Source organism: Osmerus mordax, chromosome 27 (genome assembly GCF_038355195.1).
Source record: "Osmerus mordax isolate fOsmMor3 chromosome 27, fOsmMor3.pri, whole genome shotgun sequence".
Classification (NCBI taxonomy): Eukaryota; Metazoa; Chordata; class Actinopteri; order Osmeriformes; family Osmeridae; genus Osmerus; species Osmerus mordax.
In genome coordinates, this window is record NC_090076.1 from 10,436,103 (window position 1) to 10,449,554 (window position 13,452).

The 13,452-nt window shown below is 51.6% G+C and overlaps 1 protein-coding gene across 1 annotated transcript; it reads right to left on the minus strand.

Moving 5' to 3' along the window:
* polrmt (polymerase (RNA) mitochondrial (DNA directed)) lies at positions 1-10,986 on the minus strand. The gene is made up of 23 exons (XM_067230369.1): positions 10,833-10,986; positions 10,603-10,713; positions 9,373-10,304; positions 9,159-9,292; positions 8,625-8,811; positions 8,304-8,453; positions 7,917-8,084; positions 7,417-7,587; positions 7,063-7,305; positions 6,389-6,577; positions 5,072-5,323; positions 4,510-4,857; positions 4,246-4,368; positions 4,038-4,160; positions 3,752-3,931; positions 3,266-3,352; positions 2,703-2,816; positions 1,986-2,038; positions 1,802-1,900; positions 1,398-1,470; positions 1,073-1,164; positions 260-324; positions 1-117 (listed from the first exon to the last, which is right to left on the minus strand). Exons 1-23 carry the CDS (start codon positions 10,972-10,974, stop codon positions 68-70), a joined length of 4,086 nt encoding a protein of 1,361 aa, XP_067086470.1. The 5' UTR covers positions 10,975-10,986; the 3' UTR covers positions 1-67.
* Between the last annotated feature and the right edge of the window lie 2,466 nt (positions 10,987-13,452).

The window sequence follows — 13,452 nt, forward strand, 5'->3', positions numbered from 1 at the left end:
ATCATCCCTCTCTCCTCCTCCCCTCTATCATCCCTCTCTCCTCTCTGACGCTCCCTGTCAGCTCCAATCAACTGAAGAAGAAGGTGGACTCCTTTACTTTCTGAAGATCAAAGTCACCTGGGGAGATGAGAGGAGGAGGAGGAGTAGGAGATGAGGACAGGATGAACAGTATGTGTTAAGAACGTTGAGGGGAGAGATGGCATCCAGAAGGGCAGCTGACTAGAAGCTGAACGTGTGTATGTGTGTGAGAGAGACTAACCTGTCTGAGGCACCTTGGCCAGAAGCAGCATCATCCTCCTGTAGTCTGGTTTCTTCAGGTCAGACCTGCACACACACAGCTGTGGTTTGTTGGCTGTGTCAACACACTAACACAAACCTCGCTCTCTCACCAAGACTAAACCACTTCCGCTTTCCTGCACAACTTGTGTATTTGTGGTCGGCACAAAATGTATAGCAACACTGAGGGTTAGGGGGAGGGTTGGGCTAACTCCACCTCTGGTGTGTTTCCTTATTCTGGTTTGGTGAAAAGATTCCACTTCAAAGAAAACTTAACTCTGAGGTTGAGTAAGTGTATGTCTGTGTCTGTCTGTGTGTGTGTGTGTGTGTCTGTGTGTGTGTGTGAGCGAGCTGTATATGTATAGGTGTCAGGTGCCAGATGAGGTTCTGGTCCTGAGGTTGATTAGACATGGCAGCGCTGTGCTTACTGTCTCTCTGGTCTGTCCAACAACCCTCTCCCACACCAACACCCTGAGTGTGTGACACTGTGTGCGTGTCCAACACACCTCTCCCACACCAACACCCTGAGTGTGTCTGGTCTGTCCAACACACCTCTAACCCTAACCCTAACCCAACACACCTCTCCCACACCAACACCCTGAGTGTGTGACACTGTGTGCGTGTCCAACACACCTCTCCCACACCAACACCCTGAGTGTGTGACACTGTGTGCGTGTCCAACACACCTCTCCCACACCAACACCCTGAGTGTGTGACACTGTGTGCGTGTCCAACACACCTCTCCCACACCAACACCCTGAGTGTGTGACACTGTGTGCGTGCGTGCGTTACTTACGGTAGCCCAGAGCAGTACTTTTTAAGCAGGAAGTTGGAAAGCTCTTGAAGGATTGGCTGGCTGTGTAGGGCAACAAACTGCTCCCGGCAAACCTGGCAACCCAGAGGGCGAGGAAGAAAGCTCTGAATGAAGCTTAGTAGAAGGGAGGAGGAGGGGGAGGGAGGAGCTCCTCTAACTGGGTTGTTGGGTCAGTGCAGGAGGTGCAGGTGGAGGTGAAGTGTCTCGGGCGGCTGGCTCATCTTATAGAGCCTGAACACACCTGCCTTCCTGCTTCACCTCAGCTGTCTGTCTGAGTGAGTGTGTGTGTGTGTGTGTGAATGTGTACCTTGTTCATGGTGTCCACAGTAATAGCGTGGGTCCAGAAACAGTCATGGACAGATGCAAATGTCACACCAGCCCTGAGAGAGAGAGAACAGAGAAAAGAGTGAAAGAAGATTCTCTACAAGAATAGAGAACAAGCACCTTCTGGAGCCTGTGTGTGGCTGTCAGCATCGTGTGTGTGTGTGTGTGTGTGTGTGTGTGTACCTGCAGCAGTGCAGGGCTGTCAGCATCATGTGTGTGTGTGTGTGTGTGTGTACCTGCAGCAGTGCAGGGCTGTCAGCATCGTCTGTGTGTGTGTGTGTACCTGCAGCAGTGCAGGGCTGTCAGCATCATGTGTGTGTGTGTCTGTGTGTGTACCTGCAGCAGTGCAGGGCTGTCAGCATCATGTGTGTGTGTGTCTGTGTGTACCTGCAACAGTGCAGGGCTGTCAGCATCATGTGTGTGGAGTCTAGAGAGTGTATGAAGTTGGGAGGGAAGGCGTTCTTCTGCTTCATAGTGTCTGGTCTCCTGCAGACACAGAGAGAGCAGGGTTACACACATACACAAACACAGACAGATACACACACATCTAATGATAAAAAGAGCAACTTACTGTTTAGCATCATAGTTGATCGAGAGACAAAGAGTCTGCATGGTGCTATTCAACTGAGGGAAAGGAGGAGGAGGAGAGGAAGAGGAGGATGAGGGTAGGAAAATAATGGTTACATTAAAAACTGACATGGTTTCTGTTTCCACGGTAATTCATGTATTCATCTGTTTAACCCTGAGGTCTCAGCTAGCTGAAGCACCACTGGGTTTTGTCCCAGATCTCCAGGTCCCCCCTCCCCCCCTCCGACCTGGACAGCTGCTGATCAATATGACCCACTTACTAGCATCAATATGACCCACTTACTAGCATTCCCCAGACATACACACACAGAGCCATCTGTAACTATGGCAACAAGGCATGGTCATCAAGGTGGCGAAAAATTCCTCTAGCCCTAACCCATCACATGATGATGTCGGAGCTGGTCTCTCCTCTCCTCCTCTTCTCTCCGGGGGTGGTGATAGGGCAGTGTGTGTGTGTGTACCTGGGTGTGGTGATAGGGCAGTGTGTGTGTGTGTACCTGGGTGTGGTGATAGGGCAGTGTGTGTGTGTGTGTACCTGGGTGTGGTGATAGGGCAGTGTGTGTGTGTGTACCTGGGTGTGGTGATAGGGCAGTGTGTGTGTGTGTGTGTACCTGGGTGTGGTGATAGGGCAGTGTGTGTGTGTGTACCTGGGTGTGGCGGGGGCGGTGATAGGGCAGTGTGTGTGTGTGTGTGTGTGTACCTGGGTGTGGCGGGGGCGGTGATAGGGCTGGATGATTGGCAGGCCCAAGGGTGTGACCCACTCTACCGGCCGCCCTGACTTAGAGATCAGACGAGCACTGTCCGTCAGCCAGTCCTGGAGGAGATAGACAGAGTGTGTCTGGTGAGTGTGTCTGGTGAGTGTGTGTCTGGTGAGTGTGTGTCTGGTGAGTGTGTGTCTGGTGAGTGTGTGGCACACAGAAGACAAATATCTCAAAGTGTGTTGATCCTTCCTCTGAGGAAGACCCACTTGGAGGAGAGGAGGGGAGGAGGGGAGGAGGGGGTAGGGAGAGGAGAGGGGAGGGGACAGAACAGCAGTAGCAGGTCTTAATAGGAATGAATGATGAACACCCCAAACTACTACTTATATCCTCTTGTCATCAATAAAACTTTTTGTCTCTTTGTGTGTGTGTGTGAGAGTGTGTGTGTGGGATTTTGTGTGTGTGTAAGCTAGTCCTTAATAAAACTTTCTGTCTGGGTCACCTGGTCAGACAGCAGATGTAGGTCGGCATGGAGTGTGTATGTGTGAGTGTGAGTGTGTGTTACCTGGATTTCTCTGGTACCAGTGAACATCTCCTTCAGACTGTTGAACACCTGGTGCACGAGGTAGTGAGATGCCTCCCACAGGTACTCCTACGCACACACAAATGACTTGGGCATTATACTGTGTGTGTGTATAAGTGTAAGGGGTGTTTGAGGTGTGTGTGTGTGTGTGTGTGTGCGAGGTGAGTGTGAGGTGTGTGAGGTGAGTGTGAGGTGAGTGTGAGGTGAGTGTGAGGTGTGTGTGTGTGTGCGAGGTGAGTGTGAGGTGAGTGTGAGGTGTGTGTGTGTGTGCGAGGTGAGTGTGAGGTGAGTGTGAGGTGAGTGTGAGGTGAGTGTGAGGTGTGTGTGTGTGCGAGGTGTGTGTGTGTGTGTGTGTGTGTGCGAGGTGTGTGTGTGTGTGTGCGAGGTGTGTGTGTGTGTGTGTGTGCGAGGTGTGTGTGTGTGTGTGTGAGTGTGAGGTGCGAGGTGAGTGTGAGGTGTGCACCCCACCCGGGGGAAGTCCTCGGCCTCTCTCAGTCTCTTCTCTATCTGCAGTCGTCCCCCGTAGCGCGTCACCCCGTACACCACGGTCATCACAGTCTGCTTCACCACCCTCCTGCCCACCACCCCCTCCAGCACCTGCGCCACCTGCACGCCCCGCGCAGCATCCCTGCAGCGGAACACCTCCACCTGCACAAACAAACACACGCCAGGGTGAGGGCCAGGGCGAGGTCCAGGGTCGGGGTGAGGGCCGGGGTCAGGGCGAGGTCCAGGGTCAGGTCCAGGGTCATGGTACCTGCTGGGCCACGCTGCTGTAGACGTCCTGGGGCAGGGGGCAGGGCGCCAGGTTGACGGAGGTGGCTCCCACGACGTCCCGACCCAGAGCTGCGTAGTGCTGCAGCCCGTTACAGGAGCCGTCCTGGGGGGCAAGGGGGGAAAAGGGGGGGGGGGGGTTAGGTGTGTGTTTAGGTGTGTGTGTTTAGGTGTGTGAGGCGCTAGCTCACCTGGTGGACTGGCAGGTGTGATATGTACTGGGCAGGGTCAGGTGACCTGGTTGCGTTGGCGATCTCCATACAGCAGCCCAGAGCCTGCCAGGGCTCCTCGGCTTCCATCCACCAACCTCTCCCCTTACACACACACACACACACACACACACGCAGAAAGACACACACACACACACACGCAGAAAGACACACACACAGAAAAAACATGTGTGTGGGTGTCTCCAGGGTCTCTGAGTGTGTGTGTGTGTGTGTCGCTGGTCTCACTGTCAGGGGGTGGTCAGCAGAGTCCAGGATGTCCTCCATGAGGCTGTTGGCGTGGTCCAGCCTCTCCTGCAGAGAGCAACGCTTCTTCAGCCCCGTCAGGTTCACCAAGTGAATCTTGACCCAGTCCAGCCCCCGCGGACCCAGCGGACGGCCCTCTGCAAACACCAGGATGGCGCGGGTCACATCGCTGCCCAGGTGGTTGAGGTGTGGGGGAATGGGGTAGGTGCGGCCTCTGAAGTCCATGTTGTGGGGGAACCAGAAGACCTGCTCCCTCAGGTGGAGGGCGATGGACAGCTTGTACAGCGCAGACACTCTCAAGCTGTGCATCTCACTGAGGCGCTTCTTAGCCTGTGGGACGATTAGTAACATAATGCACACACACTCTCCTACACACACACACTCTCCTACACACACACACTCTCCTACACACACACACTCTCCTACACACACACACTCTCCTACACACACACTCTCCTACACACACACACTCTCCTACACACACACTCTCCTACACACACACTCTCCTACACACACTCTCCTACACCCACCCTCCTCCACCCACCTTGTTGGCCTGGGTCTTCAGGATAGCCTTCTGGGCGGGGCTGACTGCGGGGTCTCTGGGGCTGAAGCGGGGTACCTCCGGGCCCTCAGACACAGGCGGGGGCACCGCCAGCTTCTCGTTGCCGCGGTCGTTGAACAAGGAGATGATGACGTCTAGGAGATGCTGGTTGACCCTCCAGGCACAGTTCCCCAGCTGGTTCAGAGAGTCCAGCACGGCGTGCAAGCTCTGGGTGGGCGTCCGGTCCAACAGAACCTGCAACATCACGCAAGTTTATATATATTAGATTTATACTTACCTTGGTCTGGGTGAATACTCGATTCTGATTGGCGGCAGGGGTGTCCATTATCAGATGATAATGTACACCTACTAAGTAGTTCCAGCAAAACTGTCTGTTCACCGTTCTCAATGATTGCGCTGGCTACATAGTATGGGCCTGTACAAAGTGTCTGAAATAAGTAACCATAACAACAGGGAGCCTCCATTTACAATTTTGAAAGACTTTAACAAGCTAACATGTAATTAAAACAATGAGTGACTTCAATATTTCTTTTAACCTATTTGAAAAACTTCTGAATTTACTGTCCAATTATAATTAGCTACCACTTGGAGAATATGTCAACTTTGATGCGGTCATCTCACATCCATTTGCTATTCAACTCGCTCCTGCGGCCATAGGCTACTGTAGCCTAGAACTAGTATATGGCCAATACTTTGTTTGTGAAAATCTTGATATTGATTTTGGGACAGTGACATGGCTGGTTAACTAGCTAGTCTTCTTGTCAAACATATTGTCAATTAGTTTGTCAACTGTACACAATGTTATTGCCTTTGAATCTTGCTAGCATAACGTTATCTTTCTGGCTAATAGCTCAGCCAAAGGAAAGCTGGTGTTGGTTCTATGAGCTGAGCGGACTAGAAATATCAGAGTTGGCAAATTGATATTGCAAAACGCATGAAAACATAAATTCATTTTTGTAAAAAAAATGTTTTTGGCAAGTGACCGTGGTATAAGCGGGATAATGCCCTTCGAGGTGTACATTATCACCTGATAATGGACTCGGGCAAGCAACCGGGCATTATCCTTACATATTAGATTTATACATACTAGGACTGTTAAAGAATATCCAGGTTAGTGGTCAGCTGGTTCTAAGCCATGTTGAGATCGTGGTCTTGAGGCTGGCACTCACCAGGCCCATGTTAGTACTGGTGTTCATATCACCAGGCGACTCCAATCCATATCCACCACTAATACATATACCTATCCAGTCTTTACACACACACCTCGCTGTGAGACCATGTACACACACACACACACACCTCATGCTGGGCGGCTCCACCCGTACGCATGATCTTGGCGGGGGTGAGCAGGTAGCCACCAGAGCGTGTGCTGGTCCAGGGGAGGGGAGGACACAGCATGGGCATCACATAAGAGTCAAACGTCAAGGTCGTTTCCATGGCGTCCAGCTGTATCTGGCTCAGGATGGGGTGGGGCTTGATGAAGCCGACCTGGGGGGGGGGGGGGGCAGATGGAGACAGATATTTAGACAAATTTAGATTAGATTTCGAAATTAGATTTTTAGAGTGTATTAAAAAACAGGTGCTGGGAAGGCAGGGTGTGTTCAGGTGGAGGCAGGGTGTGTTCAGGTGGAGGCAGGGTGTGTTCAGGTGGAGGCAGGGTGTGTTCAGGTGGAGGCAGGGTGTGTTCAGGTGGAGGCAGGGTGTGTTCAGGTGGAGGCAGGGTGTGTTCAGGTGGAGGCAGGGTGTGTTCAGGTGGAGGCATGGTGTGTTCAGGTGGAGGCAGGGTGTGTTCAGGTGGAGGCATGGTGTGTTCAGGTGGAGGCAGGGTGTGTTCAGGTGGAGGCAGGGTGTGTTCAGGTGGAGGCAGGGTGTGTTCAGGTGGAGGCATGGTGTGTTCAGGTGGAGGCAGGGTGTGTTCGGGTGGAGGCAGGGTGTGTTCAGGTGGAGGCAGGGTGTGTTCAGAGGGTGCTTACCTGCTTCACGCTGCGGAAGGTGTACATGTGGTAGAGGATGGGGACCATCTTGCTGTCTGTCTGCTGGGGGTTCAGGATGTTGCTGCGAACCTGCAGGTGTTTCACCATCAGCTCCACCAGGAAGGTGCCCAGCTCCAGCACCAGCATGGGGGGCCACGGGGCGTCGTCCCCCTGGAGGGAGGGCCCTGAGGCCTGGGCAGCTTCCACACGACACCAGTGCTCCCTGGGAAGGGAGGAGGAGGACTGGGGGGAGTGGGGTTATGGACATGTCATATAATGATGCTGAGTTATGGACATGTCATATAATGAATGCTTCCTACAGGAGACTGATGCTGTGTGTGTGTGTGTGTTTACCTCCGTGTCCTGGGCCAGCAGGTGTGTGTACTCCTGGTAGACTTGGCCCAGCTTGTGCACCATCCTGCTGTGGTTCCTGTCCTGGACACACAACTTGCTGTGGACCTGCGTCCCCAGAGAGCGAGCCAGGCTGTGCAGAGAGTCCCCCTGGGGTGACATCCCTCGCAGGCTCTGGAGGGAGGGAGGGATAGAGGGATGAGGGAGGGAGAAGGATGAGGGAGGGATAGAGGGATGAGGGAGGGAGAGAAGGATGAGGGAGGGATAGAGGGATGAGGGAGGGAGAGAAGGATGAGGGAGGGATAGAAGGATGAGGGAGGGAGAGAGGGATGAGGGAGGGATAGAAGGATGAGGGAGGGATAGAAGGATGAGGGAGGGATAGAAGGATGATGGAGGAAGATAGACAGAACACAACAGAGGATGAGTAGAAGAGAAAAGACAGAGGTCAGGGTGTGTGTGTGTGTGTGTGTGAGTGTGTGTGAGAGAGTGTGTGTGTGTGCTACCTGCATCATGATGCCGGTGTAGTCCTGGTCCTGGAGCAGACACAGGTAGGGGTACAAGCTGGTCTTGAGGTGATGGTGGCTGCTGGAGGCCAGGGCCTGCCTGGTCTCTCTGAAGGCCAGCAGGAGGCTGCTCTGCCACTGGGAGCGCAGCTCACACAACAGCTCCCTCTGCAGGACAGGAGGGTTAACCGTGACCACGTTAGTGTGTGTGTGTAGGGTGTGTGTGTGTAGGGTGTGTGTGTGTGTAGGGTGTGTGGGTGTAGGGTGTGTGGGTGTAGGGTGTGTGGGTGTAGGGTGTGTGGGTGTAGGGTGTGTGGGTGTGTGGGTGTAGGGTGTGTGGGTGTAGGGTGTGTGGGTGTAGGGTGTGTGGGTGTAGGGTGTGTGTACCATCCTGGAGGCGTGGGGAGTGACAGGTTTGCTGCTCTCTACTGACTGGATGGTGACGGTGCAGGCCTGCTCCTCACTGAGCTGCTGCCTGAACTTCCTCTGCAGCTCCGCATGAGAGAACGGCAGCTTAGGGTAGGACGCCTCTCCACGCTGAACACACACACGCACATACACACAGAAACCCACAGTCAGTCAGAAAATGATAATAAATCAGTAAATAGTTGTATAATATTTTTTTAATAAAGTGTTGTTTTCCTGGACAACAGATCCATCACAGGCTTAGAACTGAAGGTAAAGATGTAGGAAAGAGGATAGGTTCACCTGGGTGTAGAAGTCTTTGACCAGAGGAGAGGAGCAGAGAGGCTGGGTGAAGGAGCTGCTGGGCTGGTAGTTTGGCTGGACGGCGTGTACAGCCTTCAGAACCATGTCCTTCTCATCCTGCTTGAACATCACCTTTCTGAACATGCCATCCAGACTCAGACCGTCCCCCTCCAGCTGGCTTAGACACCTGCACACGCACATACACACTCACCTACCTGAGGATGGTGTTTGTGTGTACCTGAGGATGTTTGTGTGTACCTGAGGATGATGTTTGTGTGTACCTGAGGATGATGTTTGTGTGTACCTGAGGATGATGTTTGTGTGTACCTGAGGATGATGTTTGTGTGTACCTGAGGATAATGTTTGTGTGTACCTGAGGATGATGTTTGTGTGTACCTGAGGATGATGTTTGTGTGTACCTGAGGATAATGTTTGTGTGTACCTGAGGATGATGTTTGTGTGTACCTGAGGATGATGTTTGTGTGTACCTGAGGATAATGTGTGTGTGTACCTGAGGATGATGTTTGTGTGTACCTGAGGATGATGTGCGCGGGGCAGGATGTGATGCGGCCCATGGCCTCCAGGGCAGCAGCGTAGGAGCCCAGGTCTGGCTTCAACCCCGCCTCATCCAGCAGCGTGAAGATACGACGCACGTTACCTAGGTTACCCTGCATGGGACACACACACCATCAGACCTCACACACACACACACACACGCACCTACACAGTCCCTCCTCCCCTTCCTCACCCTCTTGGCCCAGGCCCTCATCATGGTGTTGTACTCGGCGGTGGTCAGCATGTTGCGTCTCTTCAGACGGCGATGCTGCTCCAGCAGGAAGCGATGAGCCACGTTGACGTCCAGCGCCGCCACACACGCCTCCAGGTAGGACCGTACCGCCGTGGGGCTGTGGCCCTGCTCCCCCCCAGTCCCGACCCCAGCCCCGGCCTCGGCAAGCTGGTTGATCTGTGCCTGTAGCTCCTGTAGCCCCTCCAGCTCCCTGTCCCAGCTGGCCTCCTCATGCTGCCCAGCCTCCTTCTGTTGCCCAGCCTCCCTAGACACCTCAGCCTTCCTCTGCCCCCCTCCACCTCCAGCCCCTCCACCAGCCCTAGCCTTAGTCTTGACCTTAGTCTTGACCTTAGTGTCTGCTTCAGGCCCTGTCCTCACAATGGCCTCCGCCCCAGCCTCCCTCCCAGCCTCAGCCATCATCCTGGCCTTAGAGGCAGGGTTTTTGGTACTCTTGGTGGTGGCTTTGGAGGTAGTCTTGGAGGTAGTCTTGGAGGTAGTCTTGCTGGTGGGCTTGGAGGTAGTCTTGCTGGTGGGCTTGGAGGTAGTCTTGGTGGTGGGCTTGGAGGTTAGGGTGAGGGTGGGGGTCTTGGAGGTGAGGGTGGGGGTCTTGGAGGTGAGGGTGGAGGTCTTGGAGGTGAGGGTCTTGGTGTTCTTCTGCTGGATCCTCTGAAGCTTTGTATTAGTTACCCTCTTCTCCTTGTTCAGTTTCTCCATCCAGCGGCTGGCCTGTTCCTTCCCAAGGGGGCCGCCGGCCCCCCTGGGCTGTCCCCCCACTGGGAGCCTGGCTGGGGCCCCACCTCTGCCTTGCTGGGGGGGTCTGAGGGGCGGGGCCTGGGAGGGTGGGGGTTCCAGGAGGAAGTCACATTGAAGCTGCTGGATCCGGGCTTCTAGGACTGAAGAGGGGGAGAGGGGGAGAGAAAAAATAAAGCATTTAAGTGATCTGATGGAATCTGATGGAATGAAGCTAAGTTAGGAACAAGTAGATTTTACAACAACTGTTTTGTATGTTAAGCGTCTGCTAAATGAATAAATGTAAAATGAAAATGTTAACACCACCGTAACATAAACCTAACAAAGGACTAGCTAACTACGTTGTCGACATTTGTTTCCTAGACAGCTTTTAGTTAAATGTTAGGCTATCATGTCTGATAATAGTTAGTCAGGACGCGAACCAGATACATCCGTTCCTACCGTCCAGCAACACCGACTGCTCCCGCGTTCTCTTCCTGCCGTCGGCCGCCCTGGGAAAGACAGCTCGCGCACGGGCCGAGAAATTCTGCCGTTGAAACGTCCACGGGTTCCCTTAGAGGACAACAGACAAACACACAGACATCGTAAAGGCAAGACCCGGTAATCTACTCATCCTGCTTCAAGCAATCAGGCTGGCTGCTAGCCACTGGCTCCTCGGGAGCCGAGCCTACCTGCTCGAGACCGCTCCGCCGCCTCCCGGACGGTGTGACACACGGGACGTCGCCTCGCATGCGACACTCGAAAGACGCTTGTGTCGAGCAGAGCTCGGCCACTCAGACATCGGGGAAAGGCACATAGTCTGAGCAGAGACATGTTGACATGACAGCCGCATTACACCTCTACACACGGGGCTGACATGTTGAAACAGACCAAAGGAATCAAACACAGTGGTTTCAAGTGGAGGCAGGCATGGCTGGAAGATCGCATATAGAATGATGTAGCTCGAACATGGCTTTAGGCAAATTTTTATTAATCTTAGGTTTTACAGAGTTTACAGAAAATGTAAATATATGGATCCTGTATTAAACAATGACCAAATTACTATTAAACTATCCTGTTGGAATTATAGACCAGATTAACTCAGAATAAAAGTTAAACGAATGTGAGTGGGAGGAACTTTCGGTAGTTTTCTCGTGTAATTTCTTCTCAAATGACCCCAGACCAGAACCCCCACCCCTTGCCCCAAGAGTCCTGTACGGTTTCGTTTTTCGGAACCGTAACCGAACCACGCAGGCAACATCAATTCCGAGACAAATTTTCACCCGAAAACCGAACCTAATTGTTCTGAGACCCGAATCTTTACCCCTTAAAAAAAGGAGTAGATTAATTTAATTGGTTTAGACTCCAAACGTTGGCTAATATTCCTCTGATGTCACTTAGACATTTATTAATTGTGTGGCACTATTCTAACCTTTAAATAACTGCAAACCAAAATGCTTTTTTATATGTAGCTATTTTTCACAACACAATACGTAAATTGACAACTGACATCGCTAAAAGAAAATTGTAGCCCTGTCCTTATCCACGATTACCCCAAAATCCTTCCAAACAACAGCTTTAGCTAGCGCAGGTTGCACGATAGTGTATTCCCCCGTCATAACCTTTTGTTTTATTTCATCATGGATAAATTCGCTTTTTTTGTTGCTACGCACTCTATCATAACGTATATGGGCTAATTGAGTATCATGCAAATTATAACATTAAACCCATCTTGAAACATTTTATTTTAATAACGTTTACGACCCGCAATATATTAGTTCTGGAGATCATAATATTTTTCACATGATACATTTCTAACAACCTGGAACTGTGCTCGCGGATACGAATAGGGCACGAGCTCAAAAGGGAAAACCTGATCTGAATGAGCACAAGAAGAAAGGCAGAGCCCGCCAAAGGGAGAGCCTGTCCGGTCCCTATTACGGTTTTTCACGATTGCTAAAACACATTTCTTGAAACAGTCACCCATTTTCTCAAAACTGTAAACACAAAACCATCTTAAAGCACTATTTACATAACCTCTGAATCCTCTTGCTAAATGAAACTTCCGCCTCAAAACAGTTTTACCTGTGCTCAAAATCAAACACTGCTCTCGAATCATAAACAAAGTGATCAAAATGATATACACTATCAAGCAGTCAGTAAACAATAGCCTACACCAAAAAATAGAAAACACATTGTTCAAAACGTATAGTTCTCAGGGAGAAATACATTTTTAATCTCAAAACAAATTTCATATTTATCCGTCATTGTCTTTTGATGGACGAATTATTTCTATCATAGTAGCTGAAAATTGTAATTACTACTCTGCTTTGCTATTAGCATTTTTTTTTGTTCTTTCTCCTCCTTGTACACCTATACAGTACTGTACCCTGCATCTCACTACTCACAACTCACTCTTGTTCTTTGTTATTCGTTTTCTCAGTGAAATACATGCTGCAGAAGCTGTGGCTGGATTGAATCGAGCTCTTAAACATTGATTCTCTCACTGGGTAAACATCAGCAGATTTTCTTTCAGAGTAAACTAAAAAGAACAGTTTCTAAAGCTGTTTACCCGAGCTACTGCTGCTCCAAACTTTTTCCTGCTAATCGCTATATGTAATGATAGTTGAATAGCCTATGTGTACCAATAGGTGGCAGTGTTGGTCACAGCTAAAGAGAGTGCGTTGATTAGGTTGTAGAGGAAGACTTGTGCACAGAATAAAGAACTGTCCTGGCTAGCCTGAAGCACAACGTGTGTTTGAGTACATTCTTATTTCTGTGTAGAGGGAGGGAGGGGGTTATTACTACGGAGCTGGTTGATATTCTGGCCTGAATGAAGCAACATTCTCTCGCTCTCACTCTCTCCTAACCCACACACCCTCACAACCACACCCTCACCCTAACCCACACACCCTCACACCCTCACCCTAACCCACACACCCTCACAACCACACCCACACCCTAACCCACACACCCTCACAACCACACCCAAACCCTCACCCTAACCCACATACCCTCACAACCACACCCACACCCTCACCCTAACCCTCACACCCTCACCCTAAACCACACACCCTCACAACCACACCCTCACCCTAACCCACACACCCTCACAACCACACCCTAACCCACACACCCTCACAACCACACCCTCACCCTAACCCACACACCCTCACAACCACACCCTAACCCACACACCCTCACAGCCACACCCTCACCCTAACCCACACACCCTCACAACCACACCCACACCCTCACCCTAACCCACACACCCTCACAACCACACCCTCACCCTAACCCACACACCCTCAC